Raw genomic sequence first — 20609 nt, 5'->3', positions numbered from 1 at the left:
ACAATATAACACTATATGCTTTTCTATAACCACATTGTCTTCAAGGACGCCAGTAATGAAGTAGTGCTTATTTGTTATAATAATTTCAGACTCCCAGTGAAAAGAGAAATTCCATGGGACTTTTCTTTTTTTCCTTAGGCGCCTTTACTAGCTCATAAACACTTAGAGGGCAGAACAAGGGGTTCCTTTTACTTTTGATTACAAGTTTTCCCTGTATGGCAACACATCTGAAAATGCCATGTAACGAAATACACAAAGAGAGATAACTCAGTAAGAAACACTATGGTGAATTACTGTGGCAAGCACAAACTATCCTTTGCACACCAAGGTTATCATTAAACTTATAAAAACAAATGAATGCAGTCTCTGGATATTTTTATGAGATCTTTATCAATAACCAGCTGCTCAGTAAATCTCCTACTACTAAGCTCAATTCCATAGAGGCAACTGTAGCACAAGGGAAGGGGGAAAAATCACTTATCCCAGAAAGAAAACCTGTGTTTGATTACTGATGCTGGGAGTGAGACCATGAGCAAATACTCAACACTCTGAATTAGTTTTCGCCTCTCTTCCCTCTTGGAATTACTGCAAAGACTGAGAAAATATACAACAAATTCCCTAGATTAGAAAACGCTATCTATATAAATCTATATAAATCTAGGTAAAACAAAGCAAACATGTCATCTGATGTCAAATCTATAAAGAATTACATTTTAGTCATAAATCTTGTTTTCTCTTCCATATACTTTCCTTTGTTACATTCACTTTTCTTAGCACAGTGATGGTCTTGGAAACAACAACAAAAAATGGCATTACATATTCTGGGAGCATCCAACGTTCTCTGACATTTCTATTTAAGGATGAAGCTATATGCATGAATCAACTCTACAGATACTTCATTTAGATAGTATCAGACTGCTTACAATGTGGTACCTAACCTGAAAAGAAACTGATATGCACAGTACTCCAAAATCTGATCCTTATCCAGGCTCAATTTGATTTCAAAGCAATTGATAATCAATATGCAATTTCTTATTAGAAAAACTCTTGACAACCTAGATATAATTCTGTATCATCTATGGTCCCTGCCTACTGTACTGCAATTTCTACTCACTGCCAAGGATGTGTTTCAGAGAAACATGAATACCTACATCTGGATAGTAATCCACATTAGGTACTAAGTGCTGGATGAGTGCTTCCAGGGATCCAGAGAGGAGGTTGTTGTCATGGTAATACAATCCTCCACAGCTGTCCTCTGCAGACTGATAGAGGTTTCGATTGTAACCACTGCTGTCAAACATTGCTGAAAAGGGAGGAGTCTGAGGCATGCTTTCCTAAAAGGAATAAAAAAGATGAAAAATCATGTCAGCAATATGCAGTATGAAAATAAAGGTAAGCTTTAATAGGCACTAAGATTTAATAGCAATGAGAGAATAGGCAATTAAAATAATGGTTCAGGTTCTAACACAGTATCAGAGCCCATCAAGAACCAAATTGCTCTCTGAGTACCACATCTATGCACACTTTTGAGTACCACTCTCATTCAATCAAATATCAGACAACGCTTAGACCAAGGGCCCCATCTGGACTTAAAAGTCAAGTCTCTGGCTGTCATATTTAGATGTCACTCCTTCACAGCAGATTGTGGAATTGGGCAAGGAAACTGAACTTGGATTGCTTTATTGCACAGTCAAGTATTTTCCTAAGGCGAAAATGGGTACACTGTAAAATTTGGGTGGGAAAAGTTACCTAACACTGAAGAGCTATCCAAAGTACTGGAAGATAACCAAAATTGAAGCTGAAAACACTAAATTGCAAAATAGGCCTAGAATCAAATTACACTGTGTGCATGTTTATATATGTATGTGTGTACACACAAGGTTTCATGCAGACTCCTCGGTTTTCACTGAAAGGACTGAAAAGTCAGATGTTGATGTTCACTCCTTGGTGTTAAATTCTCCTGGGGATGTTGGATAGTTATCTGTAAAGCCTCAGTTCTCAATAAACATGCAGGCTGAGAAGGCACCTGATTTGGGAAACAAGGAGTACTGTGACAGTCCTGAGATAAGCTGCTTCTCTCCATCTGCATACTTTGTAATTCACAAAGGCCTTGTCAGAGGGTGCTTTGCAGAGGCCAGAGGCTATTAAGTTATTACTTGGATTCCTAGGGACAGAGCACCCGGCCCTGAGAACAGATTCCCAGTCTCTGGCACCACGTCTGCACAATGGAGGCATTGAAGAGCTGCAGAGTCTAGGGGCTTCAGAAGGCAAACAATGAGGGGAAGCCACACTCCAGGCCGTGGACTGACAGAGACAGAGTGTGTGGAGGCAGCAGGAGGACACAACCTGGACTAATCTTTCTTTTCAAGATGCCAAAGGATATTTGCATCTCAATGTGGGAGGGGCGTGGAGCCCTCTCTGAGGGTCACAACCATCACTCCTTGAGCATCTGTTCCAGCTACAGCTGAGAGGGGGACACAGAGCATCACAACCTGTGCACGTGCCTCAGCAGGGGTGGGCCAGGGGTGGGGCATTAAGAGAAAACATCCATTATAAAGCCAACCTGGCAGATGAAAACAGCATTAGAGAAAAGACACAACAAGAAAAATAAATAGGAAATAAAAAACCAACTTCATTTCTGTGTACTTTGTCCCATCCACAAACCAGTGCTGAAGGACAATTTAAAGGGATCCATGAAAACGCCACAAATGGGAAGAAGGTGATGACTAAGAACGACTCTATCCAGAGGGATTTGTCACTACCAGGGTCAGCGGCCCCATGGCTCTCCTTTAGGTAGCAGATGGTCATAAGAGCCAAAGTGTCAGACACTATGGGATATAACTTTAACACAATGGTCTGCACAATCCCTTAGTTGGCAAGATTTCACATGTAGGAAATGCAGTTAAATAAATTATTCATTGTCAACATTTTATAAGGCAATAGACAAGGTATGTTTTTTTCCTCTACAAATTGCCAGGTTTCTGTGAGTACAATTCCTGTGCAACACAATCATTGCAAACTGACCGTCCTTGGTGGGAAGAAGAAGAGCCAGTCTACCCTTGCCCTGAGAAACTCATAATATCCTCAAAGTAGTAGGCAAGGACCTGAGATGAGAAGCACCTAAACATTCCTTCCTTTGGCTAACGGAGAGAAAACGCTTTGTCTGGATTTGGTTGCCTCTGGCGTAAAAAAGCTTTAGATGGTTGTAACCACAGTGTCCTTCACATGCAGCATGAGGAGTGTCATGCTCTTGGAATTGGGATTTTTTTTTTTCTTTCAGGAATCACACACTTTCTTTCATAGTCGCATTTACTCATTGCTAGTGCAACCATTCTAACAAAATGCTTTTGAAAGATGGTTGGCCAGGATTCAGGAATTCCAGAAAATCTGAAAATGATAAATATTCGAAGGAACATAGAAATCACCTGGCCAAGGATCTAGAAAACATTTCATTTCCAACTGCAATCAATTAAAGTGGTCGTCTAAAGTACGGATTAGCAAGGAGGATTTGGAAGCTGTAACTCCATGGGAGAATGTGGGTTCTAAGTGATTAGCAATGACTCTCAGGCAGTCATGGAGGGAGCCACAGCCTATGTGCCATGGCAATCTAGTCCAACCTCCTCTTCTTATAAATGTGCACACTGAGACCAAGGGGGTAAGATGAGCAGGCTAAGATGACCCAGCAAGGAGGCTACAGAACATTGCTGCACTCTTGCTGGATGGAACTTCCCTGCATCAACTACTCTCCCCTCATGGGCTAATTAGCCTAAGCACCAACCCACAGAATGATTATGGGTCACTCAGATTTCACTTTCAAGGAATCAGCACCAAAAGCCACCAAATATTTGTACTTTTATTGATTTACTCCTATCTTAGAGTAGGCAAGGACTCAGATATGGACAAAGATTCAGATTTAAAGATTCAGAATTAAGTCCTAATTCTGACACTTAATGGCTGTGAAATCTTCAAACCCTCAACACTACCAGGTATGTTTTCCATCTGTTATTTCCAATTTTGCTTATCCCTTTCAAAATCCTAAATATTAACGAAACTACTTATATTCTTTTGTACAAGGATCTTCTTAAAGCATTATGATTAGAGCAACGGCAAAGGCTTGTGTACTGTTCTTTGGAACTATATCACTCAGAGTATTTCTTTGAAGAGGTGAATAATATCAATACTTGGAAAACTTCCTTTAACAAGGCACCAAAAGAAAATAATGCAAATAGCGACAGAAACCAAATTGAGGTAAATGAATAAGGGTTATGGCTTACTGTACATAAAAATCAACTGTAAGTAAAGTTATGTCAAAGGCTATTTTCTGTCTTCTAACTATCCTGAAGTTATGCTGCTAATTAGCTGATTTCCTTTTCCCATGAAACCACCTTGATTGTTGAACTTGCACAGAGCAATAACCAACTACTGATATTCAAGTCACTTCAGCCCCTTATTTATTATGCACAATAGTCTTATTTTGCTACCTCCCTATATACTCCAGACAGAATCTTTTCAATACCTTAATCCCTTCTCCCTTCATTAGTCATAGTTCTTCTCACTATGGGATACTGTGTGCTGGAAAATATCTTCACATTTCACAGATCTTTCCCTCTCTGAATCCCCCGTCAAGGTCTCTCTTATGACATCTGTGATATGGAAGGCTCTCAGAATTTCACTGGCTCCATTTGTGTAATGTTTTACTGACAACAAAAGCCTTCCTAGATTCTACAACCACCTCGTCTGGCAGGCATCCTCATCTGTTTTTGACCACGATGCTGAGGTTCAGAAAAACTGTAATAATTCACTTGGCGTTAGACACGGAGTAAGGGACAGATAGGGTAGGGTTTCAGAGATAGGTCTTCAGATTCTAGGTTCAAAATTTATTACATTACATCATGATGTGCTGCAAATTGTATTCTTTGAACTTCTAATGTTTAATCATAAAATGAAAATCCTGTCAGTCTGTCTGGAATTATAGGCTATTAGAATAATTCAAATGTTTTACATGTTCTACACAAATCCTTGCTCCAAAGACATATTAATACCATTAATTACTCTTAATAAAAAGTCCGCCTGTCAACAGCAGTATTTAAGCTACTGGCCTTTGCCATCAAAACATAATCTCATTGAGACATAGAGATTCCAAAGATTCTAATACGGACGTTAAAAAACATTACAGTATCTTCAAACTGGGATTCATGTAAATAGTTGAGAGGTAAGAAAATATGCTTACTTAACAGTCTTTTTAAGTGATATATGCAATGACAGAACATCTAACAATGGATCACCTCTTAGATTCAATGAAATACAGTAATATTTGCTTGTGTGTACTTTATAGATTTCCAGTAAAAAATTTTAATGAGAGAAATGACCAAGAGAAAAATCATGGCTCACAGTATTCATCACTCATTCCTGGACAATGTCTAACAAGTGGCCAGTCTAGCTGTTTCAGAAGAATCAACTGCCTGTGTAACAGAGGCGTTTGATAACCCCAAGGAAAAATCAGCATAATGGTACAGAAAGTACTGATTGTGAAACAGAATTTTAAACACCTACAAAGACAAACATAATAGTTTGTTTTCCCTGAAGTATCTTTTCTCTTATTAACCACACCAAGAGCTACTGTTTGTTCGGTGTTAATCAGACTTGATGTTTGAGTCTTAACTGCTTCAGTTCTGGAATTGAAAAGAGGGGCCCAAAAGATTAAATATTGGTTTAGTTCTTGTTAAGAAAATAAATCCAATATCCAAAGTACTGGACATGAGAATCCAGACAAGTATTTATCCCTGGGCACTATTAACTCCAGGAATCACTTCCTAATGATTTCTCCAGGGGAAGAAAGGCTCAGTGTGAGGCTACTCTTAACCCATAACTTCCATTTATTTCATTCAGTCAGTGTAGTCCTCATACCTTCCTTATTTGCAGCAAATCTTTTCCTTTCAGTCCACAACTAATATTTTCTGTTTCTGGGATCCTATAAACTCTGAACTTACTCCTCTCAACACTTTGCAACACGGTCTCAAAACCAGCCTCTCCAATGTCTGCCATCTGTCGTCAGTACAAATTTTGCCTAGCTCAATATACCTATCAATGGGAACCAGTTAACAAAAAAATTTGTTTAGGAAAAACTGACTCTTCTCCAAAATTAGAATATGTGGATGGAACAGCAAGTTAAATACTGGCATTAATTTATCACAAAGTCCAATTTCAAAGTAGCTAATTCCTTCAGAAAATAAGAGCTTTGTATGAGATACCAGAAAAAGCTGCTGGCTTTATGCAAATCCTACCAATAAACATAGAGCGGAGAGCAAGTTAATCTCAAAAGCTATTCTCACCTTACAAAGTTTCATTTGTAAGCCAGTTTCTTACAACTCAAAATAAATTCAATTCAGTTAGTGACTCTTAACTTTTTAGGGAGATTCACAAACCTCTCCCCATCACCACCCCCAGAGAAATTTACAAACCAGTTTTCATATACTTTCAGGGAGTTTACAGACCTGAGATTAAGAAATCCATGTGCTGGCTTATACAGAACCTAGATATGATTTCTCTTCCCCTAGGAAGGAGAACATTGTGGCTCTGACAGTAACCTTGGTCTAACACTTTCAAGACTGGCTCCTTAGAAATCAAGGAATTCTTGTATTTTCAGCAAGTACAAATCAAATTAGTTAAGAGAATAAAATAATCATAATTCTTTTGGTTTTGGTACAGCTATTGAAATGGGCCTTTTCTTTTTTCTTTCTGCGTAAATTGAGGCAGCACTTTAGGATGTGAGGAGATGCAGGGAGATAATGGGAAACAGATCCTAGTTTTAAAAAAATGAACCAGGTGAAAAGAAAGTATAGAGCCAGCAAAATTAGCATATAGATTACATGTTATGCTGGAAAATCTTCCAACAGGAAGTCAAGATATACCCAACTCAGGTATACAAGATGAATGTTCTTTCTTAAAATTAATTTGGGAAGCTGAAAAGTTAGTTGACAGACAAGACATCTTACAGGGGCAGCTAATTTGGTCACAAAGATAGATCATGTTCTTCCAAGGACCCTGAAAAAGTTCAGCCTGACATTGATCCAGCAGCAAGAAAGCAAGCTCTGGGTGATTTACGAGATGAATGGATTTGAAAGGCATGCCTAATGGTTTCAAACCCACTAAAGCACCAGATGAAAAGCTGCCTTTTTCTAAACAGCAGACTGTGTTTGAATTAGCGACTGCTTTTGCACAATGTTATTTACGATGAAGCAGGTGCACCAGGATAAGGTGGTTTCAGGTGACAATTCGAATTGGAAAACAGGTTGAGGAAAAGATGAGTATGGGAACGAAATCAAAAGCTATCCCTCAGTGTCTGTAATAGGTGCTCTGTAAATCTCTACCAGAATGTCAAGTCAGCATTTCCTCTAGACTTGGAATGAGACAGAAAATGTAAGAGTCACAGATAAAAAAGGTATATTTTTTTCAATCCCTATTTCATCACATATAGAGTGCTTCACTGAAATATTTAGTATATCTAATGCCTTGATGTTGGTCATAATATTTTAGCTTCTGTTCGAATGTTGGGCATGTGTCCCAATTTAGGAAGGAAAAAAACCACTTAAGTAGATGAAGGCCTCCGTATCACAGCTGAACTATGAAAGCATATTTGTTTAGTTGGGAGAGGTTTAATGTAATATTCCGGAATTACTGGTTCCTGAATTCCCATCTAGATGCCAGAGAAACTTTGCCCTTTGGTGAGATTCATCTTCAACAACTTGTTTCTTCCTTTTCTCCCTTGAAGTTGCATAGATCTGAATTAGGAGTTCACATATCAGTTTCACTCCAGCTGTTACCTTAAGTACTTGCAGCCTGCCTCCTTTTGGTCTGCTAGAACACAAAGATTGACTGCACCTTCCACAGGGTGTATCTAACTATGGTTTTGAGCCAGGATGAAAGGCAAAAGTCAAGTTTCTGACACTATCTAAAACATGACTTAATTTAAGTTTGAAAAAGTCTAGATTATCTTCTCATTTCTGTCCTCAGTCAGAGGAAGTCCAAAATCAGAGGTTTCTAACAGCATCTCTGAAAAATGCAGAAATGCTACACCTCTGCTTACCTCCTTTAAAAAAAAAAAAAGAAGTATTGTATTGAGAGGGCAAACAACACAGAGAAGACGACTCAGAGTCAACTCACTTCTTTGGTATGTGAACAGAAAGAAATTCCAAGACTCCAAGATAAGTGCCTTCTTTGAAACTGAGTCCCAAATACTTAGTAGATTTCAAAGTTGAGGGAAAAAAATATTTAGCATTTTTTGAGGAAGGAAGATCCTATTTCTCTCTGCAATGAAACAGTGATATTATTTCCTGACTTGACTTATTGGCATCTACACAAAAAGTGAATTTACATTCTGCTTGATTTGTTCTGGATTCTACTTAAAAATTTCCTAATTCCTAATTGATGGAGGAAGGGGATTCTGACTCGAATAGTTTACTATCTTTGGTCTCTTTGGAAGAAAAACAAAGCTAAGATTTGTCATCTTTCATCTTGGGGATATGTTATTAGCAGTTTGTTAAAACACAAATGACATTTCAGTACATGCTGTGAACAGCCAATTAAAACTCTTCTCTGAAATAAATCTTTACCGTGTGGGAACCGAACACAGGACATATTGAATGTAAAGAATGCAATGCATACATTCTTTATGCATTAACTTTCTGATCATCTACATCTTCCATGCAGTTCCTAAACTGGACGGTAGATGGCTCCTCATCCCTTGTCTTTGAAAGGGTTGACACCAGCAGTAACAGTGCTGATTTAGAAAAGCAAAGGGACAACTAGACTGATGGGAAAAATATATTGAAAAACTGGTGTTTGTGATCTTGGCATATTATTGAACTATGCATCTCATGTTGTGCAGGTGAAGACGTACTGGCTAATAATGCCGTTTGGTCATAATGCCTTACGTTATAGGTGTTCATCTATAATGAGAATTAAATATTTGCCTAGAAGAATAAAAATGATCTCTGGATAATCAAAATCATCATTATCTAATTGAGTGCCATCAAAAAGAACTTTCTGGAATACTGAAAATGTTCTTTTTTGGCACTCTCCAATACAGCTACAATTAAAATGTATCTTATTGCAACTGAAAAACTAAATATTAAATTTTGTTTAATTTAAATAAACTTAAGTTTAAATATCCTCATATGACTAGTGGCTACCATACTGAACAGCACAGATACGAGTAGCTGAATCACCCGTTATACACGGTAGATCTCAAGACAAATTATATAAATAACATCATGTGGAGAACATTCTTTAATAAAAGGTTTTATTTTTCTACACCTAATTCATCTCTGGAAAATAATCTGAAATCTAATGAGGATGTTTATTAAAAAGTAGAGTTTTCTATTTATATTTGGTATGCAACATAGTTAACTGGGATCATCTTCCAGCTGCAAGTTTTTGAAAAGCTATATTCATCCATCTACATTTTTCTCTTTTAGATCAATAGAAAGATACTAGTAGTCCAGGCTAATTTGTACTTTCTCTTGGTTAAACTAATTTTCTAAGCAGCATTTCCTAATAAAATTTGAATCAACTGAATGATTTCCAGACATAGGCATACCCTAAAATGAAATAATATATAAACCTAAGAAAAAATGATTGTTCAAAAGAAATTTAAAAACTTAGTGGATTACAAGTAATACTGATTTAATAGGGAAAAAAATCTTCTGACACCAACCTTTTTGATAATTAGTCATTTTAAATATTCATACTTAGAGAAAAACAAAAACAAAAAGCAGTTTAATATCAAATTTCTATATACATTCATCAATAAAATGATATTTCACTCTCCTCTTTTCATTTTCATGTACACAGAAAGTAGGTGAACATTTAACTGCCAATCACTTCCCCTTCACTAGTCCATCCCTAAGACAGGGTGTAATTGCATGAAGTGATAGTACAACAAAATAATGCAGTTATGACAGACCTAAAGAAACTCATAAATCATTCCATTCAACTCCCACAGTCGCTTTACAGATACTGTAGGTACAGAGAAAAAAATAAGTTACTGGTTAGGGTTCCAGATCGGCCAGAACCCAAGTCTCCTTATTTTCAAGGCAGAAATATGCCCACAGCACTAGGCTACATCTATCACTTTAGGATAAACAAAGGTTGCATGGATCTTTTTAGTAGTTTTAACTGGAGAACCAAAAAGGACAACTATAGGTCTGAAAGAGTGAGGGGGGGTGGAGTGGCAATACCTAACTTCAACTACTACTAATAAAAATCCAAATCTTAAACAGTATTTTCAACAGTGCAATTGGCCTCTTTAAAGAGTCACAAAATGTTTCCATAGCTTTTTCATTTATTATGTGTGGCATCAGAATCAAGTTTCCCAATCCTGCTACAAAGATTCTAGAATCTTCTCCCAAGCAAAGGAAAAGACACTCTTTTCCCCCATCTCCTTTCCAAGGAGGTGCTCTCCTGGGGCCACCACAATGTTCCTCCCCAGTCCAATTCTTCTGGGGAGGTACTCTGTGGGTATTGACAAAGCTGATCCCAACACTTCCTGAGCCATAGGCCATACTAGGGATCCCAGCTTCTCCCCTTCAATCTTCTTACTATTTCTTTTTCCCTTAGAAAGGTGTATTAAATTGTTTTTATTTCGTCTTTTGTACTCTATTAACCAGTAGTTAATTTTAGATTCTAAGAATAAAATGTTATATAAGAACTATGTGTTATTCTAATACTTTGATTTAGACATGTATAAACACATACACATATATGTACATATACATATGTATATACACACATATATACATAATCTATCTAGACGCTAAGCTGGAGGGGGTTAGCAGGAGCAATACATGTGAATGTTTTCTGGTGATTCTCTTCTCCAAAAGACAGTATGATTCCCAAATACCAGGTGTGGTAGTATCTGATAAAATATCTAGAGGAGCACATAAAATGAAGCAAGGCAGAAAATGCACCATAGGAGAAATAAATGCTAAGAATTTAACACTTCATTAGACAACTGGAAAGTACAAGGCCAGTATGCTTAGTAGTCAGAAATGTTGCCACCTCCAAGAAAACAAAGGATTAGCCGACATGCAGTGGAAGGATGCCAACAAGAAACTTGTTAATCAGTGGCTGATCTCATCTTCACTAGAAAATCTGCTGGAGAGGCATAATATAACACCGCTTGTAAACCCTGATGTCTGTCAAAAGTGCCCCAAGGTCCTCCTCTCTAGCTCAACCACTGCCCCTCATTTAAAAAAATAAAATTACCTTTAATGATAGGGTTTAACAAGCTGCCATTCTTTTTTTCTGTTATGAAAACCTCAACAGCAAAGAATTTTTATTTTCATTTTTTTTAAAGATCTCCATTCTGTATTTGTTTTAAATCTCATGTGACCAGTTATTTTCATCCAAATCGCCAAGCAGGTATATATACTCTGCTTAACCGTAAACCTCCTTGTTTCTTAGCAGAGGCTTATCGCCATGGTCTAACTATTTGTTAAATTAAGCCACAGCCATCACATGCCAAGCTCTAGCTACTGTTTTCATGAGGAAAGGGCAATTATTCACCCCATCTGAGTGTGACTGTGTCAGACATCATTCAAGAGGGCACCACCCTGATCCCTGGACTCTTCCCCTTTATGCACCCAGTTCAGAGACCCTCCCTCGGCCATTAGACCATCTGAGCTAAATATAGATCTACACACACAGTTCCTGATCATCATCACATGGTGCTGCTGACGAAGGACTCCTTGGAGACGCGTTCGACCCAAACATACACAAAATTTGTGTGCATATTCAGCTATATACACCATATCCACCGAATTAATCAGGGATGATGGACACATCTACGTTCCGAAGAAAAAATCGCTGTCTAGACAATCTCCTCGTGCAATCTGCCACACTTGTGCACCCTCGGCAGTGTCAGAGGACTAAGCTACGCTGCTTTTGCCTGAACTGCGCCGATCTGGCTGGGGCAAGACAGCAAGCAGTACTCAAATGTGTGTGTCCATACACACACACAAAGGCCCGCGCACCCCAGCCCCCGTCTCGCCCTTTTCCCTGGTGCAGCACTGAAGTTGTTTTCACAGCTCCCCTAGAAAGAGCCCCTCCTCAAGTTGAACTCCCGGGAGGCTCCCAGATACCTCTAGCTTCTTAGTGTTCCCCGACAGGTGACTCGAGACTACTCCACTGAGCTCTGGCAAAAGCAAGGCGACTCCGGGTCTCCCAAGTTTGCCAGGTGAACACCGAGGGATGACAGCACATCGCCTCGTCGGAGGGGAGTATGTGGCTTCTGTTCCCGTGTCCCTCCCTAAAAGTCAGACTTTAGATTATATGACACTGACAACAAAAATAAACAGCTCCCCTACACACACACACACGCACACAAAACTAGTCAAGAAGTGACATAGACACCAAGGAAAGAAGGGATGAAAAAAATGACGGACGCCGACTACAACTCAAGACAAATCCTCAAAAACCACGGATCTCGAGACAGAAGGCCTGGCTGCGGGATCGGGGAGAAAGAGGCACGGCACAACCCGACCCGCCCGTCCCCGCCCGGGTCCCAGTGGCTCGGCCTCGCACCTGTTGGGGCTGCGACGGTCCGGGGAGTCCGCAGCGGCCGGCAGGGGCCCTCTTCCCCCGGTCCCGGGCTGTAGCCGGGCTCCTGGCACCGGCGTTCGCGCTCCCTCGCCTCGGGATCTCCGGCGGCCTCGGAGCGCACCTAGCAGCCGGTGCAGTCTCAGAGCCCCGCTCGTTCCCCGCGCGGCCGCGGGGTCTCCGGGGAGAGCGCAGCGCGCAGCAGGGTCCCGAGTTCCCGCAGGGTCCCGAGTTCCCGCCGCCGGGCTGTGGTTCCCCCCGCCGGGAGAACAACCCAGCCCGTGTACAGCCTACCCGCAGGTGGACTCCGGATCCTCCGCCTCCCGGCTGCTTCCCGCGGGCCCACAAATGCGACCAAAGGACACGGAAGGAAAGCGCGCGGGAAGAAGAAAAACAAAATCTGCCTAACCAGTCGGGTTCCTTGTTTATACCGAAACTACGGCCGCCGCGGCCGCGCACGCCCCCTGCGCTCGGGCACCGCCTCCTGCCGCCAGCCCCGCCCCCCAGGCAAGCGCGGGCCAATCACCGCGCAGCTCACCGCCCACGCTGCCACCGCCCGGGCCCGGCTGGCAAGTCCCGGTGGGCCTGGGACTCCCGCAGCGCATCGGTCCGGGCGCCCTCCCACGCAGGGTTTTTAGTGGCGCTGGTTGGGCAGGCTCCGAGTGTACACGTTTCCTCCGGAGTGCACCTGCCTGCCGGCGGCTGTTGTGCAGTCGTGAGTGTGCGTGTGTGTATGTTCGTGTTCATTCACGTGTATGCTATCTGTAAATACCGGCCCGACTCGTTACACAGTATCTGTTAACATAACTGTGAGCTAAAAGGTTACTGTTCATGTAACTTTCAGAAGAGAGCGGAGAGGAACCATAGAACATTTACTTAGCAAATACCACTTAGATCCTGGTGCTAAGCACTGTGCAAAACGCTGGAGGCACACTGTTGGCAAAGTTGGCTGGTCTCTGCCATCGTGAAGCTTACGTAGTCTAGTGGAGGACATACATTCAGCAAATAATCACCCAAACAAAATGTGAAATTACGGCCCCTAGAAGTTGCACGGAGAGGAGCTTGTTCCCTGAAACATGATTCCGGAGGCAAGGCTGGAAGGCTAGTCCTCAATGAGGGCTGTGTTGTCATGGTAACCACGTACTCATTCCAGAACGGGATACTTGATAACTATTTAAAAAAAAAAAAAAATGTAAACACCTCAGTACTTCACTTTGTACATAAAGGAGGCCAGAGGGTAGTAATGATAGAAACACAGGAAGAAAGAGACCTATGGAAAGAAAAAAATTACAGAATTAAAAGACTAACAACTATATGTCCTTGAGTAAGTGATTAAGCTTTTCTGAGCTTCGGTTTTCTCCTATGTAAAACAACACTATTCATACCTGTCCTATACTGCTATAATTAAGATTACTGACAGAGGAGGAATCATTTCCCTCCTGCTCCATGGGACCCTCCCACTCTCCTTCCTGGGGTGGAGTCGCCTCGAAGCACATTTTGTTTATTCTTAGTTAATTCCTCCTTCATTTCCTTCATTTATGCCTCCTTTTACTTTTCTTCCTCTTTAACATGCTCCTTCCCTCCCTTCTGTAAATATGACTCCCCTGATTCAGTAATTAACTCTAACCTAGCTGAGCCTTTGATTTAACCATCACTTCTCTGCAGTTTAAACGAGAAGCCATAAAGCTAAGGGAGCTTGGTGGACCAGCCATGCAGAGTGAAACACAGAGGCTGGGTGGCCCTGCCCTGCTGTTGTGGTTGTGCTGCTTGGTTGATTTTTGAAGCTTAGTTTTCCCTGATTTTGTAACAAACGAGCCATATGACATTGGGCCAGTCACTTATGCTCTTGACATTACTTGTCCTGTAGCAAGAAATTAAGAGTTGGACAAAATCAGGATTTCTTAACGGAAATATCTGACATATCCTTTGTAACCTCTGGATATGCACACTAGACCAGAAAATTTTGCCCAGTTTTACTTTCTAAAGTATCCCCCAACAAAGATGTTTAGATTCTTAAGATGCAAAATGGATACCATGATAATATTAATGCATTGCTTTCCAAATAGCATTTCTACTCCCTATTCTGGCAGATCCCTCTGGGTTCCTTCTAGCTTACTGTATGCCAAGTATTAATTAAGGAGACAGTTCTGGAGCCAGGCATCTTGAACCCTAATCCTATCTCTCTTACAGAGCCACCTATAAAGCCTTAGAAAAGGCACTGAAGGACTCTGGACCAGTTTACTCATCTGAAAAATAGCATCATGGTTAATCAAAGTAACTTTTTCATAGGATGTTGAGAAGACTAAAATAAATCCTGTTAGCAGGGAGCTATTTTTTATTTGCATTATCATCAATCCTCATCAAAACTCTGAGAGATAAGTACTATTATTTCCATTTCTGAGATGAAGTAATGAGGCTTGGGAAGGTGAGTCACTGACCAAGGCCAGTCATCTGGAAAGGCCATGAATTAAACCTATATATCTCTGATTTAATCCTCCTGCCTTCCCAATTCATAAAATTCATTCAATTACTGTGGAACTTATGAAATAGTGTTTAAAACTACTAGATATATGTATTTAAATTAAACTAGAAGCCTGTTATTTTTTTGCAAAGCAATAGTACTTGTCTTAAAGACACAAGTTTACTTTTCTTCATAGACATGAGTTTATCACTATTATTTGTAGTTTATGGAATGCTTGAACCTTCCATGAAAATCTCACAAAGTACTATTGTCTTCAAATATTTAAAATTTATCATTTTAAAGAAGAATGAGGCACCAGAGCACCAGATCCGATTTAAAAGGGAACGGTATAAGGGAATGGATTGTGGCTTCAGTGTAAGGAAAACATTAAAAATGTCCAAAGCAGAATGGTATCCTTTTTCAGGATTAAATTCCTGCTCTCTGCATATTAAAGGGCATTGTGAAATGGCCATGTAACTCCCAAAAACACTGAGATGGGCAGTTCAAGCCTCATATTGTAAATGGAAGAAAACAAAAGATGACAAAAGATTATGGGGTCTTAGGCCAATTAGACCAATCCAGCTACACACTTTAGAGAAAATCCCTTACTTTCCCCTTGCTATTTAAGTACGCTTTTCCTTGACTTCCCTTTCCTCATCATCTGAGGGCCTAGAGAAAAAGGGGAAGGAGGCTGCTTGGTGTGTTTTGGTTTCATGCCCTCTTCCTGCTGCTAGCGTAAGTAAAAGGAAGGCTGTCCGTGGGTCAGACTTTTTGGTTTCTTCTGAATGAGTTGGTCTTATAATGAATTAAGAACAGGTTTTCTAACTCAGATTCTTACAGCCTTTAATATTAAGTCTGATTATTTTACTAAAAGATCCCCTTAGTTTTGACTAATTGTCAATCTATGTCTAGCATATTGAGTAGGAAGGGACAAGGGAGAAAATGCACTGCACTTCAGCCTAGTGACAGAGTGAGACTCCGTCTCAAAAATAAATAAATAAATAATAAAATAAAATGACCTCTGATACTTACAAGGAATTCCTGTGATGAAACAAATGACTGGGTCAGCCTTTGAATGGTCATTTCAATAATAATTTCCAACATTTGTTATAGTTTACAGTGTTCTTTCACATCCATTATCTTATTTAGGAAGAACATTATCTTATTTAGGTCTGTGAGGGTCATTCAATTCTGACAGTGGTCATTATAGAAGACATATACTTTTCTCTTCTGGGATCACTAAAAATATTATAGATAGCCATCATTTAAACTTGCTAAGAAGCCACTCCTCAACAGAAGAGAACTGGCTAAAAAAGATAACTTCAGGAGGTCTAGTTCACATATCCAAGTGATTCATCACTGCCACTTTTTATCTCCCAGGTCCTAAAGTTGTATGAAAGAATGTAACAACCACATGGAAAATCCCACAACAGACAGTAGGTTTTCAAGTCTCCTAATAAGATGTAAAAAACTACTCTATCTTTATTTATAGACAAAAACTGTTGAAGGCAACTTTACTATTTTTTCTTTAATAAGCATCATTATTTTGCTCATTTGCCAATACTTATTTTCTCTTACAAAGTAATTATTTGTAACACCCTCAGGAAGGTTATTGATAATGAGAAGTAACATAACTTGGCCTGATCACAAGGTCATGAGACAGTTATCCTCTTCACTGATTATATAATACATAGTAAATTATCTTCTCTGTACTGACAAAGAAATGTTTAATGATCTTAAACATGCATCATTTTGATTAGATATGTTACTGTTTTATGTAGAAATTCAAATATGTTTAACACGAATCTATTTAGATAAATATTCATCCTAAACATCTTTACAGTAAATATGCATATTTCTCTGTGTGTAATTTCTCTCTCTAGCAGTTTTTGGATTCTGAATGAGTTGGTCTTATAATGAATTAATAATAGGTTTTCCTAAGTCAGATTCTTGTAGCCTTTAATGTTAACTCTGATTATTTTGCTAGAAGATCCCCTTGGTTTTAACTAATTGCCTATCTATGTCTAGCACATTGTGTAGGAAGTAACAAGGGAGAAAATGAGTAATAGAATAATAAAAATTTAGAGCTGGGAAAGTACTATTGATCATCTCTTTTAATGTTTCCCCATCCCTGTGCCACCAACCAAGGGATTTTTGAATGAGGAGTCTGAGTCCCAGAGAGATTATATGATCTCTCCTAGGCCAACAAGATAATAGCAAAGTTATGCTAGTCAAAGAGCACAGATAATCCCAGGACTTTGAATGCTACATGATTTTACTTCCTAATTATTTCTGCAGGGGTAGATCTATAGAGCTACTTTCACAGTATAGAAGTATAATTTGTTTTCAAATATTGATCACAACTATTCTCTATTAAATATATTTTGATACAATAAATTCTCTAGATATTACATTTTATTAGAATGTTCTAAATGTTGCTAATGCCATTTGTTATCTTATTTAATATTCAAGGTAGTAAAATAGTAAGCTCTTTAGTGGCTTTTTCATTAAAGTAACCACACTCTAGACTATGAATTAGACTTTATAAAGTAAATTCAAAAAATATGTCAATCAAAAAAGCTTCTCTAATTAGCATTTATTATTGTCACCAGGAAAGCATATGCCTAAGATATTTTCTATTTTGTATAACAAAATAATTTTCACAAGACCATTAGAGCATTTCCCTAAAGTCTTCGTATGATTTCTAAATGATTCTATGAAGTTTAAACTTGTAAAATGTCTAAACATTCATTTTGACACACAGATTATTTCAGTAGTAAAGCCCGAATTTTTGTACAATATATTTAGGCATTGTTATAGAAAAGCATAATGCTAAATCTATTTTCTACACAAAAATAAAAGGAACATTATGTAATTTAATTGTATTTCACTAGAGAGAGAGCATGGCTATCTCTGGGAATGGCAATGGAACTTCAATTTTACCTGTAGTATTTGATTTCTTTCCTAAAGAACAACATAAAGCTGATACGACAAAATGTTCATTATTATCTTTTGTGCATCATAGGTAGATGGGTATTTATACTTTTTTATTTTGTAAATTTCTTTAAAAAATTAAAGAATTTTATAACAACAGTTGGATATTTTAATGTACCTATACTATATAACCTTAAACTTCTATATTTAAAACTTACATTTTAAGGTAATATATACTGATAATGTTATTGCTTTGCCTTTTTCTTCTCATTGATTGATCACATAAAGCACAACTGTCAATCAACAGTCCAGAGAATTTTATTTGGCCTTGCTGTACAAAATTATACTCTGTGATATAAAGTTTGTTAAAGCATGTTGTATATCTCACATAGCCTATCAGATTAGCCCCCTCCTGCTTTTTGATGTGATTGTGTGTGTCACCTCTGAAACAGGTGTACACTGTAACACATGGTTAACACACAAATGAGCTTTGATTCGTGACTTAAACCTGCTTTAAAGTCAAATCTCCCACAGACTAACACCATTAGCACATGATTAATGTTTCCAGGACCTGGATTTAACCAGTGATAATTTTAGAAACTACAGTTATCCACATAATTGTCTCCAATTAGCTGTCTCTGAAGAGTGGTCAAGAACCAAAGTGAAATGGAGGTTGAATGTAAGGATATGTCTTCCTATTAGGGGGATGATGCATTTACTTTAGGTCTTTCATGACAGTCAAGGAGTGTGTTTGGAATGTATTTGGGAGAGGAGACGTGATGGAAGAATATGACTGTTGCTTAAAGTGGAGTTTGGAAAGTGTTGAAGGGATGAGGCATTTTCTGACCTAGACTACTGCTCAATAATTTGACTTACGAGAGTCAAAGGAAGTATGTCAGGAAATAAGTCTAAGAAAGACTAAGGTTTGAATTTAACACCTCTCACAGTAAGAAATTCATAGCCAAGAGCAAAATAAAATCTCTTAATCTGGGTAAGATTCCACAGACAAATAAAACATGTGACTTTAGTCTGTTTGTTATTTCTTTAAGAACTCACAACAAACTCTTCTGTGTCCTGCCTTCTTAAGTTAAAAAGTCAAACACCAGCTGTTTACAAAAGGCAGTCATGAACCCAAATGCCTAAATTCCAAAATGCTAAGAAGTTTTATTTTTCTCCAAATAGCAGAACTAAGACATACTCTTTGAAAACATCACTAAATAGATACAATTTTGGTTAGTCCTATTCTTGCTCTTGCATTGAGGCTAATGGCAGATATATTGCCATCTTTTGATTCAGAACACACAACAACAACAACAAAATGAACATGAATTTTGTTCTGTGTCTTTACAATGGTGAGAAAAAAAGCATATATCCTGCCATAACAAACCCTTCAAAGTTTATCGCAATGACAAACCTGAGGCATATCTCACCTGACAAGGTACCTAGTAGACTTCATACATGAATACGGGAGTTTTGGGATCCTTTCTTAATTATTTTTTTCCTTCCTTCCATCCTTTTTCTTCTAAGATCAGCAAACTACATAGCAGTAGAAATTTTTCACTTCAAATTTAACAGTAACAACTCATGCTTCAAGGGGGGAATGTTTGAACCTGTTAAACAATTATTTTAGGAAGAAACAACCAGCATATCGAAATGAGTCATTTGCACAAAGGCTGGCAGAACTCATTCCAGAGCACACAGGAGGAGGGAGGAAATGCAAAACAGGACAACCTGTTGAGAGCAAACAGTGGAAGAGACTCCTTGTCTCACCTGGGGAGCAAGAACCTTTGGCCGACATTTCAAAGAGACTCTAGTCAGTGTAGAAACAAATACAGGAACCTGTCATACTGGCTTTGCTGTGGGAGAAGCTAACATTTCAGATTCTTGGTGTTCTCAACTGTAAAATGAGGGGATTAGGCTGGATCCTTCTGGATACCTTAGCAGCCTAGAACTTTGCAGAGCCCCAGAAGTGATAGACTTGACCTAACCACACTGATATTAGGGATTGCAGGCATATCTTTTCTCTGAAGCTCAATGCCTGCATTATTCTAATCTTTATGATGCCCGAAAGATCCCCTGTGCATCTGCTTTGACTTTTCCCTAAGGCTCCAGCCTGTACTAAAGGCAGTGGCTGCAATTAAGTGAACCATGGCGTGATTTAAACAGACTTGAGATTCACCTTCAATGACAGAAGTTCTACTTTTGGATTAATATTTTTATCTCACAGGTGCATTTCATACAGAGAAACTAACTGTCTTGATCTGCTTAGGACTGGTCTGGTTTTAGTACTGAATGCTTTATGTCTTAGGCAAATCCTCAGTTCAGGCAAACTGGGATGCCTAAATCACTCTAATTACAAATATTTCTTAAGAACCTTCCATGAGCCAGGCTCTAAAAAATGGTATTGAGAACCCAACAAAACAGCCATCCAGGAGGTCAAGACAGACATTATACAAAGGAATAAATAAACGGCCAGTCATTACATATGATGACCGTTACCGGGATGGAACGGGGTGAAAAACAGCTGTGAGGACCTGCTTTGCTTAGAGGGAGTCAAGGAAGGCTTCTCTTATAGTAAGACATGAAGTGCTCTTTCTGCGCTGCCACAATGGTGTGC

At 39.0% G+C, this 20609-nt stretch overlaps 1 protein-coding gene across 34 annotated transcripts in view; it reads right to left on the bottom strand.

Annotated features, from left to right (window-relative positions):
* RASGEF1B (RasGEF domain family member 1B) overlaps positions 1 to 20609 on the bottom strand; it is a 655029-nt gene that overhangs the window by 28974 nt on the left and 605446 nt on the right. For 28 of the 34 annotated variants that reach the window (XM_078366979.1, XM_078366986.1, XM_078366987.1 and 25 more), the window contains one exon: positions 1152 to 1334. In XM_078366979.1, coding sequence (XP_078223105.1) covers positions 1152 to 1334 — 183 coding nt within the window. Of the gene's footprint in view, positions 1 to 1151; positions 1335 to 12140; positions 12299 to 12582; positions 13030 to 20609 lie in introns of those variants that run through there. The other 6 variants (XM_008993095.5, XM_035293444.3, XM_008993096.4 and 3 more) reach the window with 3 other exon arrangements.

The sequence above is a fragment of the Callithrix jacchus genome, chromosome 3, assembly GCF_049354715.1.
Source record: "Callithrix jacchus isolate 240 chromosome 3, calJac240_pri, whole genome shotgun sequence".
Classification (NCBI taxonomy): domain Eukaryota; kingdom Metazoa; phylum Chordata; class Mammalia; order Primates; family Cebidae; genus Callithrix; species Callithrix jacchus.
This window is presented reverse-complemented; position numbering and strand designations above follow the sequence as displayed.